This window comes from Drosophila melanogaster, chromosome 3L (assembly GCF_000001215.4).
Source record: "Drosophila melanogaster chromosome 3L".
In the NCBI taxonomy this organism is placed as follows: domain Eukaryota; kingdom Metazoa; phylum Arthropoda; class Insecta; order Diptera; family Drosophilidae; genus Drosophila; species Drosophila melanogaster.
In genome coordinates this window covers 17,232,010-17,245,372 of record NT_037436.4, presented here as the reverse complement: position 1 = coordinate 17,245,372, position 13,363 = coordinate 17,232,010, and the positions used below count along the sequence as shown (strand labels likewise).

Genomic DNA, 13,363 nt, shown 5'->3' with positions numbered 1-13,363 from the left:
GAAAGGCAGTGCTGGCTAACAAAGGAAATCCAACCAAGTATTAGACCCTAATTAATGTATTTAAAGGAAAAACTAAGTTAGTTCTAGATCAAGTTGAATTTTGTTACTATTTGTTCGTACCACTGCTATATCAGTGAACTCTAGAATTACTGCCTTTTATGTTGTTTTAATCTATATTTTTGAAACTATTAAAGAAAAAGTGATGTATTTGTTGAATTTTTTGAAATGATATTATTAAAAAAATTTGCCCATTAAAACTGTAAATCATAGGAATTTTTATCTTAAACTCGCAGGTCCCAAGCACTGCTATTTTTATGAACACAGTTGTATAATCGCCACACATGAACTAATAACTATTAAATAAGAAACTGGGCAAATAAACAAAGGAAATATTCAGTTTAAGCTATGTATGTTACTTGTTGAATTTTATCGAGACTTCAAAAGAGCACAAAAGGAAATGCGATAATCTATCTAAAATCGGATTAGACAGCATTTATAGAATGGTAGATTGGTGGATGCTTATGTTATCTTTATATGTAACACCAATATATCTTTGCTCTCTTGTTAGGTTTTCAATCTTATCAGTAGTTTACATGAGCAATCAAAAATAAAAATGCATTTTTTGTATATAAAACGTCAAATATCTTGTATTCAAATTAAATGTTACATGATCGTTAATTTGTTTAGCATTTTCGTCCACATACATCTTCAATCGACTAGTTCGCTCCATCTCAACACATTAAAGTTCAGATTTCCCAAATATACAAATTTGGGTCCTTTAAAGCACCTGGTCTCAACTCGAATGGCAAAGTCCGTTCCTGGTGGCAAGTCGAACGAATTGTGAGGATCTTCGTCTCCGCTAATTAGGTCCTTCAGGTAATCAATTAGAAACTGCGGACCTTCCACTATAAACTTTATAAACATTCGAGGAGTGCGCTTGGCTTTTGAATTTGGCTGAATACTGTAGGTGTACAAAGTGCCTTCCAAGCCCCTCTGTCCACTGAAAGAAATATATGATTTGATTAATCTGCGAACATAGATATGCATTAAATACGACTATTACCCATAGTTCTGATTGCTCTTCTCGTGGAAGAGCAGCTCGGCCAGAATGGAAATGAAGTAGATGCGTCGTTGGGACTCCACAGTATTGAAGCTGGCCTTTGCCTCTCCAATGACACCGATGAATGTGTTGCTCAATTCGACCTCCACGTTCCAGTGCCAAATGGTCTTACCGAATCCCAGGATTCTAAAATTTCGAAATTGCTGCAGAGATATGTGCACAGCTCACAACACGGTAGACTCAAGGAGCAAAGGACTTAACTCACTCGCAATAGGCCGAAAATTGCCATTGTGTAATGGAGGCGCTTAAGCTTCAGTCTCTCAGCACTGAATACGTTGAACGTTCGCTCATTGAGGAACAGGAAATGGGCAAGGAACTTGCCCAGATGGTCAGCTTCGTTATAAAAAACAGCCTCCTTAGAGTGGAAGTGCAGCAGACTGATGGCTACGTCGGATTCACTGTCTTCGTCGGAAAAGTAGCTAATTGTCGTGCGCAGGACCTGCGAAAGGCGGTTGGATCATCTATTGATGTTGTTGAACTAGCCCACCTGCAGCATGATCCTTTTCGCGCTACTCTGCTCCTTCTCCGAGGTTCCTTCCGAATGGGCCACCTCGTAGGCCTTGTGATGATGCAATATGTACGCCGTGCTGATTTGCTTCAGTTCCTCCGAAGTTTCCCGCAGCAACTTGTGGTGATATAGGTCCAAATGGCCCATGACCATATGCAGCACCTCAGCCGGCAAGTCCTGCAATCGAATTCGTTTATCCACTTGAGCCTCCTCCATTCGACTGGCCACGGATTTGTGAATATATGCGTAAAAAGATATGTACTAAAGAGTTGTATAAAAATTCTATGTAGACAGGCAACAAATGTTGCGTGCTAGCTGGAAATTTGTATGTAAAACACCTACTGCGCTCGGTTTACATTTATTTTTTTATTATACTTTTGAGAAAATTATGCAATTTGCTCTTTGATGTTTGTCTTTGGTTATACACTGTGTCGGTATAGTGAGCCTTCTCATGACGGACCTTTCGCACCTAGTGCAGCATCGTCAATATTGTTTAGAAAGAAATGCATCTTTGGATCCTCATTCAACACGGAGCCATCCACACCCAACGGTCGTCAATACTGGCACATACAACTGTGTTCATAAAAATAGCAGTGCCCGGGTTGGATTGCCTTTGTTAGCCAGCACTGCATTTCACCTACGCGGCATGGAGTCCACCAGGTCCTGGCAAATTTTGGAGAATTGATATATCTGTGGTTTATGTATGGCACTACGTTTTTCAGGCTTCCATTCATATTTAATGGCATCGGATACTCGGGCAGAACACTTAAGGGTTTTTTTAATGTCCTTATATGATTTTCCTTCCTTTCTTAGCTTAAGAATTAACATTATTTTCTTTTGGAAGCAGTACTGTTCTCTACCCACTAAAATGTAATTTTTTAATTTTTTTTTAAATTTATTGCCCTTTTAAATGTACGAATTAACTTAAACAAATACACTTTTTAAAAAATATTTGATCATTTCATTACTTTTACATTGGGCAAAACCAGACACTACTATTCTTATGAACAGCCTAAAAGTTGTAAATTTGCTCAAGAATGTAAATAAAGAAGGATAACATGAAAAACTAACGGGATTTTCTTGTTTTTCCTATCTACACATTACATTTAACAAAAATAAGTGGAATAAAAAGTCGATCCCGTTACGTAATTGAGTAAAAAAAGTACTTTTGAACTTCAGTAATTAATTTCCTTTGGAACGATCTTTTTAAGTTTGTTTCTAAACCAAGGTTCGCGTCTGCACTAAACGTTCCTTACGTTTTTACATACCAAAATGACTTATCCATAAAGTGCTATAATATTCATTAAAAAAAACGTGACCGTTGGTATTTAAAATGTATGTCGGTATTATTTAACCTTTCAGAGAGTTCCACTATTTTACTAAACAGCTTGGCACTAACTGAAGAGAGCATGATTGCTTCTGGTCTATAGCATTGTTCTCCTGCAATCGGGCCCAATTCGATTAACATTCATAAGAGCTTTGGGTAAGATATGCAAATCTTATTTATTTTTATTCAATTTTATGAAAATATATTTAAAAAGGGTATTTAAAATTCACTACTTAAAAATTTATTTCTGTTTTCAAACTATGGTATTTATTAATAGACCGGTCGGTATTTTCCATTGTTTTCGACGCGGTCACACTTAGTAATAAGAAATTTCTTACGCTTATTATTTCACCATTTCATTTGCGAAATCCGAGAGAAATTCAAAAGAAACCGGGTGTGCGTGGCGGCGAATTTCGGTGTCAGTTCGAAAAATCCATTATTTCCGTACCAAAATTGTGTCAGTGTGAGAGGCTTGGAGGCGGTGGCCACGCAATCCGGGCGACCGATCGTTGGGTAACCTAGCGCGAGAACCGAAAAACCGCCGTAGTCATGGCGTTCCGGCTGCTTGGCACGGCCAAAACGATGGCCGGAATGATGCGGCGCAACTACACGGCGGGTTCCTTGCCGGGAAAGGTGCCCACATCCCTCACTTACAAGGCTAGCCAAGTTTTTAATGCCCCCTCCTTTTTTTTTTGCAGGGACAACGCACACACATGGGTGCCACGGGCGCCGGGGTTTACATCCTGCCCACGGAGCTGTCGCCCCTGCTGCGCTACGTGGTCAAACAGATCCAGCTGCTGTGCAAAAAGCCGCCGAAGGGATTTGAAAAGTATTTCGAAGCCGGCGGCAAGTCGTCTGGCCAACCGAAGGGATCCGTCGGCGATAAGAAGCCACCCGCGGGTTCCAGCAAATCCGCCTCGGAGAAGCCCAGCACATCGACACCCGCCTCAGTTAAACCCAGCAGATCCCAAACAGACGCGAAATCGGACTGGAACTTCGGCATGTTCAGCAACAGCTCGAGGGGGCCAGCAGGAAAAGGAGGCAACTCGCTGGGCGGACGACCTCTGGGCGAGAACGGTGGCGGCGGGGACAGGGAGCGGTGGATCCTTCTGGGTGCCATCGGAGCCGTCGTCCTGGTGGGTTCGTTCGCCTTCTTCGAGATGGGCTACAAGGAGATCTCGTGGAAGGAGTTCGTCAACAGGTGAGTTCTAGCATTGCGTGTTGCATAAGAGTTCGATCAAAACATGTGAAACTAGAAGCTGTGGAATATATACATAATTCCATGGATCTAGATCTTTCGCCTGTTGTGATACGACTGCAATTCTCACTATTATATTTATCTCTATTTCCCAAAAACAGCTACCTGTCGAAGGGCGTCGTGGAGAAGCTGGAGGTGGTTAACAAGAAGTGGGTGAGAGTGCGTCTGCAGCAGAACAGCAACAGCGGCAGCGGCGTCTTGTGGTTCAACATCGGCAGTGTCGATAGCTTCGAGCGAAACCTGGAGGCAGCCCAGACGGAGCAGGGAACGGAATCCATCAACTTTGTGCCCGTAATCTACCGCAACGAGGTGGAGGCCGCCAGTCTGACGGGTCTGCTGCCCACGTTGCTCATCATAGGCTTTCTGGTCTATATGATGCGGAAGTCGGCCGATATGATGGGTGGAGGCCGTGGGCGCAAGGGTGGTGGTCTTTTTGGTGGCGTCATGCAGTCCACCGCAAAGCTAACCAATCCCAATGAGATTGGTGTGGGTTTCAAGTAAGTTGGCGAGACTTCACAGTACATACCTAATACCTTTTATATTCTTTACAGGGATGTTGCCGGTTGCGAGGAGGCCAAAATCGAAATCATGGAGTTCGTTAACTTCCTGAAGAACCCGCAGCAGTATATTGATTTAGGCGCCAAGATACCGAAGGGTGCCATGCTAACTGGCCCACCCGGAACGGGTAAAACGCTACTGGCCAAGGCTACCGCCGGCGAGGCGAATGTACCGTTTATTACCGTGTCGGGATCCGAGTTCCTCGAGATGTTTGTGGGCGTGGGACCTTCTCGTGTCCGCGACATGTTCGCCATGGCCCGAAAGCATGCTCCCTGCATCCTCTTCATCGACGAAATCGATGCTGTGGGTCGCAAACGTGGTGGCAAGACCTTCGGTGGCCACTCGGAGCAAGAGAATACCCTTAACCAGCTTCTGGTGGAAATGGATGGCTTCAATACCACTACGAATGTGGTCGTACTGGCCGCCACTAATCGTGTTGATATTCTGGACAAGGCTCTCATGCGACCAGGTCGTTTCGATCGACAGATTTATGTACCAGCACCTGATATTAAGGGCAGGGCGAGCATCTTTAAGGTGCATCTGGGTAACCTGAAAACGTCGCTGGACAAGAACGAGCTGAGCAGAAAAATGGCTGCACTGACACCAGGCTTCACAGGCGCTGACATCGCGAATGTTTGCAACGAAGCTGCTTTGATTGCCGCCCGCGACTCCAAGGATTCGATCGTACTCAAGCACTTCGAGCAGGCCATTGAGCGTGTTATCGCTGGCATGGAGAAGAAGACCAATGTTCTGGCGCCGGAGGAAAAGCGAACGGTGGCACACCACGAGGCTGGCCATGCGGTGGCCGGTTGGTTCCTGGAGCACGCAGATCCCCTGCTGAAGGTCTCGATTATACCACGCGGCAAGGGTCTGGGCTACGCCCAGTATCTGCCCAAGGATCACTACTTGCTGTCCAAGGAGCAGTTGTTCGATCGCATGTGCATGACGCTCGGCGGACGTGTGGCCGAAGAGCTGTTCTTTAATCGCATTACCACTGGTGCTCAGGATGATCTAAAGAAGATCACCGATATTGCCTACTCCCAGGTGGTGCGTTTCGGCATGAACGAGAAGGTCGGGCAGGTCAGCTTCGATGTGGGCCAGGCCGGTGATCCCGTTTTCAGCAAACCATACTCGGAGGACACAGCGCAGCTGATCGACAACGAGGTGAGGTCGATTATCAAATGTGCCCACGAGGCCACCACTAGTCTGCTGACCAAGCACAAGGAGAATGTTCAAAAAGTGGCGGAAAGACTGCTCCAAAACGAAGTGCTCAGCCGTGATGATATGATTGAGCTGCTGGGCCCACGACCCTTCAAAGAGAAGTCAACCTACGAGGAGTTCGTCGAGGGTACCGGCTCCTTCGAGGAGGACACCACTCTGCCCGAAGGCCTCAAGAGCTGGAACAAGGAAAAGGAACGAACGGAGCCTCTGGACGCTGGCAGCACGCCATCATCGCCGCCCACCAAGCCCGTAACTGCCCAGAGCAGTTAGGCAACGATCTTCGCTCATGTGGATGGGGAGTTTTGGTGTGGTAGTTCGAGGGTGCCGACATCTGTTTGTTTTTGTTGTAATCCCTAAACGCGGACCGGAGAAAACCCCGACATGTGGCAGATCGAGAAGGCAGGGCTCAAGGAGTTCCTAGACCTTCTGGAGTTACAGTTCTCCACGACGCGTTCATTATTGTTTTTGCATAATTTTAAGATACCCACATGGATAACTTGTTCCCGTGTTGAGCAATTAAGTGCTAGCCTGTACTAAATTCCCCGTATGCGTAGTTTCAAAATGGCAATAAAGAATGGAAATGACCTGTCAGTGTGGAAAAGCGAAATTAAACGATGTTATCAAGGCGAAAAATAATCGAATCAGTGTTGTTACTGCCTTACGGTTTAAACCCGTTTTCGAAAACAGCAAAAGTTGCAAAATACATACAATGTATTGCTTCATTATGTATATTTCATACAATAAAATGTTATGATAACATTGGAATGCAAAATTTGTTCTTAACTTTGGGATAGCCAGCTTTATTCTTAAGTTGACTGATAGTGCCAGGTTAAAATTTTTTTCAGTGTGAGCTTTTAAAGCTGCACGCGGTTTAAGAGAGTGCCGCTCTCTTCGGTAAGCTTTCTCCGCAAACTTTCGCCGGCTACTCTTCCTCGCTGCGGCTTATCACTTATCAGCTGTGATGCTGAAGTACATGCGCCATGTGCAGCCGGTAAATAGTGCAACTGCCGCAGTCGGCGCCTCTGCCGGTGCAAAGCTCCGTAGGGGCAGCACCAGCGGCAACAACAACAGCAGCAACAGCAGCGAAGGCAGAGAGTGCAGCAGTGCAGTCGACGTCGCTGCCGCCGGTCGTTTTGGGGCCGTCAGTTGGGTTTTGGGGTCTCGCCGCTCAGTGTCGTCTTGTTGGTTGTCGCGTTCGTGTGCGCGCACTGAGAAAAGCGGAACGCCAGCGTTGCACTAACCGTTGCAGTTTCTATATTACTCTCGAGTCGCCCGATTTCAGAGCTGTTCGTACCGCTCGTGGGAGTGCGTGCGTTTTAACCAAAACAACTACCAAATCGCGTACAAGATACCAAACCAATATAACCGAGAGGCCCGAAAGGAAAACCCCTGCTGTGGAGGGCATTTTGCATTTTGTTTACCTCGATGGCTGTGTGGAGTGCAATTTGACGATTATATAATATAAAATACAAAATACAAAAAATAGGGAAAACGAGTAACAGTGCGCGGCATTCGATTTTAATTGCAATCAACTACAATAACCGCTGAAGTAGAGGAGTTAAAGCGCAAACCTCTCCCTCGCACCCCCGCCCTCCCTCTCACTCACACTCACTAACACATTGCGTTTGTGTTGATCTTTCCTGCAAAATGGCTGCCGGCCGGCAAAATAACGGCAACATCCATACTTGATCGATAGAAAGAGAGCGGCAGAGAATCCCTAGCGATTTCATGTTTGATTTATTGGATTTTATTTTTCCTGAGACTTTCCTTTAGGCTTCTTGTTTGATTTCTTAGAAAATTAAAATTATGTATTTATGACAAATGGTGACCATTAGGATGAACAGAACAAGGAGGAGAATTTAATGCTAATGTTTATTTATTTTGTCAAGAAAATTATATTTAAATTTGTTTTGCCATTTGCATTTATTCTGCTTTAAGATAGGAAGCAAAATATCTCTTATCAATTAGTGTAAAATCAATCAACAAACACGTGTATTACATAAAATTTAAATTTGATTAATATTTTCGTTCCTTTTATTAGAGATCTTCGTTGTGATCACTTTTATAAAATGGCTGACATCGGTAACGGTAACTTCGATTACTGATCAATCGAGCGCCCCCTGTCGGCGATTCTCTTAGCTCTGTTTTAGTTTATCGTTTATTTTGTTTTATTTTGTGCTGCCAATTGTCGCAATTGCAATTGTCGGGTCACGTGTTTGTTGCTGCCGCCAGTTAACTTCTGCTCTCGTTGTAACGGTGCATGTTCCCTGTGCGGGTGTGTGTGTGCTGATGTACGATTGTGTGTGTGCGTGTCTGTTCGTGAAAGCTTGCATGCTGCGCGTTATTATATTGTTGCTGGCGTTGTTGTAATTTTTGTTGAGGGAGTCACTGCATGCAATGTTCTTCTTGCCCTTTCGCACCTCCCTATCTATCTATCTCTGTCTTTTTCTATTATTTGTTGTTGCTTTTACTGCTGTTGTGGGTGTGGGAAAAATCAAGGCGCGTATTAAGCACAGAAAATGCAAAAAAGAACACACACAAAATATAGGAAAGCGAATAATTTCGGAGAGAAAGCAACGGAAAATAATTGCTTTAACAAGCAAAAGTTCAAAGCTATAAAATTTGGATGCCAGCATTTTTGAATTTCCGAAAAATTGTTCGGGAAACCAAGGTGTTTCTGGCGTAAAAAAAAGTGTCACTTAAAACCTTTTTAATGTTAAAAATCGTTCAGATTATTTAACAACGATGGGAATTTATGAAATTAGTAGAGAGCTTTTTACTAAATATTTGGAATTTTATAATTATTACACAAGCTCACAATAAGTAAACACGTATACTTATAATTTTTGAAAAACATTTGGATCTTTAACCTTTTATATTTAGTTTTCTTAATTTTTTATGAGACGCCTATTCTAAGAAAATTAATTTGATGGCTCATGCCATATGTGTAAAGTGAGTCAAATTTATTTCAAACAAAGATCTTTTACAGTCTTAGTACCGCATCCCAATTGTCACTCAGCCGTTACTTAACCGCCCCCCTTTTCCCACCCGTTCCTCACCTGGCTTTTCCACGGTTTTCCTCCCTCTCTCTCTCTATCGCTCCCACATCGGTTGCACTTTTTTGCATTTTACGATTGTTCGTTGCGAATCATTGCATTTTAGGGGGTGGGTGGGGGTGGTGCAGCAGCTGCGGATGGGTGGGAAAGCGAGGAGTGGCGAGGGGGAGCGAGTGAAGGGGAAAATTGCATTTTCAAAAGTTTCCCTGGGCAAAGTTTAAAATTGCAATTTAATTAATTTTCACCAAACACAACGAAACAGATCTTTTGCAGTAATATGTTGCCTTCAAATCAATTGGGAAACCAACAACCAAAGTTAACGCAACGTTTCTAAAACTTAAAGTCTAAACAACAAACGAAATAATAGTTACGAAATACACAATAATATTTAAACCAAACCAAAAGTGGCCTGCAAAACGAAGCAACCAAAACAACCAAAACAACCAAGAAATGTGATTCAATGTGTGCAATGTAACCAAATTATAATTAACAAGCTAAATAAAACGATAACTAGAGCAGGAGAAAAGCCGTGGAAAATCAGCGGGAAAGCCAACCAAAGCCAGGCCAAATGGAAAACAAGGAATCCGGCAGCCAATCGAACAGCCAACTAGCAGCCATCGTGGCCAATGATTAAGGGAACACTCTGTTAGCCAACTCGTAGTAGCAGCATCCCCCGTCCACACATAACACCCAGTAACACAGCCACTCAGCCGCACAGAACCACTCGACCTCCCCTCGCATCTCGATGCTCGCACAGAAGGCGTTGGAGCAACAATTATAGAATAGACAGCCAGACGACCACATCAGCTCAGCTCAGCCCCAACTGCAAACTCCAATCACCAGCTCCAGCTCCAACTCAATCTCAATCCCGAGCCAAAACCCCCAACATGGACATCAAGATTGAGCAGCAGCAGCAGCAACAGCAAGTGGAGCTGGGACCCTGTTCCCCCTCGGAGGTGCCCAATGATCCCGGGTAAGTGTGCTGCTCTTATATGTACATGTATACCCTAGCGAAAGGGTATCTCAGAAAGTAGAGAATATATTTTAATCAACTTGAGAAGAAAAAGATTTACTTCGATTTATTTATATTACTTTCGCTCTACAAGCACTAAAAATCACCATCCTTAAAAGGATGTGCGAAATTTATATTTCAGTTCTGTAAATCATAATTAAAATATATTTTCCTAAGACCCTAACTTAGATTTTTCGAGAAAAGGGCATTCAAACTTCGCATTGTCGAGTTGGACGAGAACTTTTTTATTTAGTTTGAGGTCATGGACGTGGCATTAATTGTTTAAGTTTTAAGTTTGTCATTATTGAAGCGCAGGGCGCCGGAAGCGAATGGAGCGTGTCCTGGGGAGCGGTGTCAAGGCAGTTATAGTTGTTGACAGAAAGTTTTCTATGTCAACTGGGTCCGGAACTGGCCGAAAGCGGCCAGAAATGGACGATGGCCCAGCTGGGGATCCAAGTCTGCGAAACTAATTAGAAAACAATTTGCCAAGGACATCAAAATTCAATTAAAGCCATTCGGCTTAGTGCTTTAGTGCAATGCAGTTGCTGCCCTCGACTCGCTTTCATCCTTCCGGCAACAGTTTATTATCAGTCCGATTCCCCAGCTTCCAGCTTCCCAGCCCCTCATTCAAAATTTATACTTGTGCCAAAATGGGTTAAGTTGTGATTGCGGTGTCATATGCAGTAGATTAATTGCGAGCTGCATTGCTGATAATTTGCATCGGTTTGCAGTAGTCTCCTTGGTGGTCGGGGGTGCAGTTTGGCTGTCAGAAAGTCGGACTAGCAAATGGATGATCCGGTAATTGGCAGCCAAGTGAACTGATTGAAGGTAGTGGTGGAGCGGACTTTTGACGCAGCCCATAAAGTGAACAATTTACTGAATAGGGAGCTCTCGTCGTTTTGTTCGAATTCGCATAGAATGTAATATTTTCAGTTGAATGGAAATCCAAAAAAAGATGTATGATGATTAGAAATTCACAAAAAGGTGAACTATTTCACAGAAAACTTTATTTTCAAATTGAATCTGGCAATTGGCTCCTATTCAATGAAAATTGATACTCTAAATTAAGTAATAATTTATCAGTCAGCCACTTAAGTTCAGCATGCAATATAAATCAAATTCATTTTCACAAAAATTAGTTTAATTCATTAAAATGAGAATAAGAAGCAAATAATTATAATATCAGTTGGCAATTTATTTTAAATTTTTTTATGGTGAATGGCAATTTTGTTGTGGCTTGAAGTTCAAATGATGAAAATTTCAACTATATTTCTAAAACTAGAATAGATAGATAGATGAAATTTTCCTGCTTCATGAACTTTAAAAAATTTTGGCTATTTAGGTAAGTTTTATGAGAAGCGCCGAGGAGGGCTCCACAACTGCTCTATGCCAATTCGAGCCATATAAGCCCTTTGTCATTGCAGTGGCCCAGGGAAAAAAGCCAGCACAAAATTGGAAAATCGCTGCGAATCTAGAAAAAAAAACCCATAGGTACAGCCATATGGCCCGGACAGCCGTCGCAATCCATTGAACACGCAATGCCCATAAATTATGCAGTTCATGCATATACTTCATACATACATGCACATAGATGTACGGTTATAAATATATCTATTATCGAAATGCTGCAAATTGTATAACCCAAGTGAATTTCAGCACTCCACAAGGGGGGGCGCGGATGCTGATTGCAGCTCATCTCGTCTATTTGCATTAGTTTGGCAAACTCGCAACAACACGAGAGCAAAAATAGGCTGGGCTGGGCTGCCGACTCGCTTTTCCCTCCAAATCCCTTGCCACATTTCTCGTGGCGGGAAAGCGGAGGCTACCGGATAAAAGAAATGGATCACCTGCTGCTCGCTGAGCTCCGACGATGCTGGCAGGTGCAACAACTGCAACTGAAACACCAGAAACTGTTGCAACTGCCACCAGTGATGCACTTTAGTTGTACCAAAAGGTACTACTTGCTCAGGGAGTTGAAAATTTTGAGAAGAGAGGGGTACCCCTTTCCTATCGATCTTTATAGATACTTTTTGTCAATATTATCATAGATACATTAAATCAATTAAGTATTCTATTTTTTAGAATTAACAACTATCATTCGGATTTCCATTTAAATATTTTGAGAATCTAAAAATGAATTGTTTTTCTACGAGGTTTTGGTAAATCACTTAGCCTTCCCATCACTGACTGCAACATGAAGTTGAGTAAAAGTTTTGTGGCGATGCGAATGGGAAATGTGGCACCTAGCGAATGTTGAATGCATAAATCTTGAATTAATTCAAAATACCTTTTGATGACGCTGCCCAGATACATAGTTACACCAATGCACAGATACAGATGCATCCGCATCTCTGCACTTGTATCCGTGTCTCAGTATCTTTCTCTATTTTCGTTGTGCAACTTGGCGAATATCGTTGAATACATGCGAATACAATTCCATTCACAGTTTCGTTGACTGGCGCGGCGATCGCCACGGCTCAGTAATTTTGAGCGCTACCGCCCCGCCCCCCCCACCACTCACCACACCCCCCTTGCCCCTTCCTTTGGCACCCGCTCTTTTGGCAAACTTTATAAATCTTTTGAAGGGCCCACGGAAAATAAAAGAAGACGAGCTGCCTGCTCGGCGCAAAATGGCAAAGTAAATAAACACAAAGGCGAAAGAAAATGAAAATAAAACAAGCCAAACCAAACCAAAAAAATAAAAAACAACACACAAAACTTTGAAATAACTAAATAAATGCCCTGCTATTAATACTATTCACTTTGCCAATGTATTTTTAGTGCAAATGCAGCAAACATCAAGTGAGAGAGATCGTTCTGTGAAGTGATCGATTGCCTTGATACCTTGCTTACTGAATACATTTGGGATCAAATATGCTAGATACAGATACAAACCCAGCTCAACTTCACAAAATCAAAAATCGAATGCTAAATCTTGACATAACTAAGATTATTAACTATTAATTTGTTACTTGTGGCAGATACAGATTTCAATTGAACTAATACTTCATAAGATTTGGTTGAGAACAGTTCTTAACATATTATTTGCACTTAAAGACCTATGAGTAATAAGCCTTTTGATAACTTCCCCTAAATCGGTTGAGCCAAACATATCGTGTGACATTTTCGAACTACTGCAGTGGGAATCAACAAGTTGGCTGTTGGGTGTATTGGCACACCTACATATGTACATATGTTCGTATCGCTAATCCCGCCGCCGCTACCCTTTTGACCCGCTCAAGAATGCCTCGCATCTGCATGCGAGCTCGACAATTATCCATTAGAACAGTACCGAGGAAAACC

General features: G+C 43.0%; 3 protein-coding genes across 6 annotated transcripts in view, besides 2 other annotated features; 2 read left to right on the top strand and 1 right to left on the bottom strand.

The window, feature by feature from the left end:
* Positions 1–331: part of a mobile genetic element that runs on past the window's edge.
* Positions 332–626: 295 nt separating this feature from the next.
* Positions 627–1,937, bottom strand: CG7707 (uncharacterized protein). Its single transcript, NM_140705.3, has 4 exons — positions 1,608–1,937; positions 1,326–1,559; positions 1,064–1,263; positions 627–1,000 (listed from the first exon to the last, which is right to left on the bottom strand). The coding sequence occupies exons 1-4, from the start codon at positions 1,842–1,844 to the stop codon at positions 709–711; spliced, it is 963 nt and encodes a 320-aa protein (NP_648962.1). The 5' UTR covers positions 1,845–1,937; the 3' UTR covers positions 627–708.
* A 259-nt stretch (positions 1,938–2,196) lies between these two features.
* Positions 2,197–2,769: a mobile genetic element.
* Positions 2,770–3,244: 475 nt separating this feature from the next.
* Positions 3,245–6,760, top strand: Afg3l2 (AFG3 like matrix AAA peptidase subunit 2). 2 transcript variants are annotated; one of them, NM_168722.3, is made up of 4 exons: positions 3,245–3,418; positions 3,907–4,156; positions 4,315–4,710; positions 4,765–6,760. In NM_168722.3, exons 2-4 carry the CDS (start codon positions 3,957–3,959, stop codon positions 6,260–6,262), a joined length of 2,094 nt encoding a protein of 697 aa, NP_730250.1. In that variant the 5' UTR covers positions 3,245–3,418; positions 3,907–3,956; the 3' UTR covers positions 6,263–6,760. The 2 variants fall into 2 exon arrangements, with proteins under 2 accessions (NP_730250.1, NP_730248.2); NM_168720.3 differs by having other exon boundaries at positions 3,245–3,588; positions 3,654–4,156; positions 4,765–6,626.
* Positions 6,761–7,160: 400 nt separating this feature from the next.
* Rbp6 (RNA-binding protein 6) overlaps positions 7,161–13,363 on the top strand; it is a 179,439-nt gene continuing 173,236 nt past the window's right edge. For all 3 annotated transcript variants that reach the window (NM_001275050.2, NM_168718.3, NM_001104161.3), the window contains exons 1-2: positions 7,161–7,541; positions 9,311–10,021. In NM_001275050.2, coding sequence (NP_001261979.1) covers positions 9,936–10,021 — 86 coding nt within the window. In that variant the 5' untranslated portion in view covers positions 7,161–7,541; positions 9,311–9,935. The remainder of the gene's footprint in view (positions 7,542–9,310; positions 10,022–13,363) is intronic.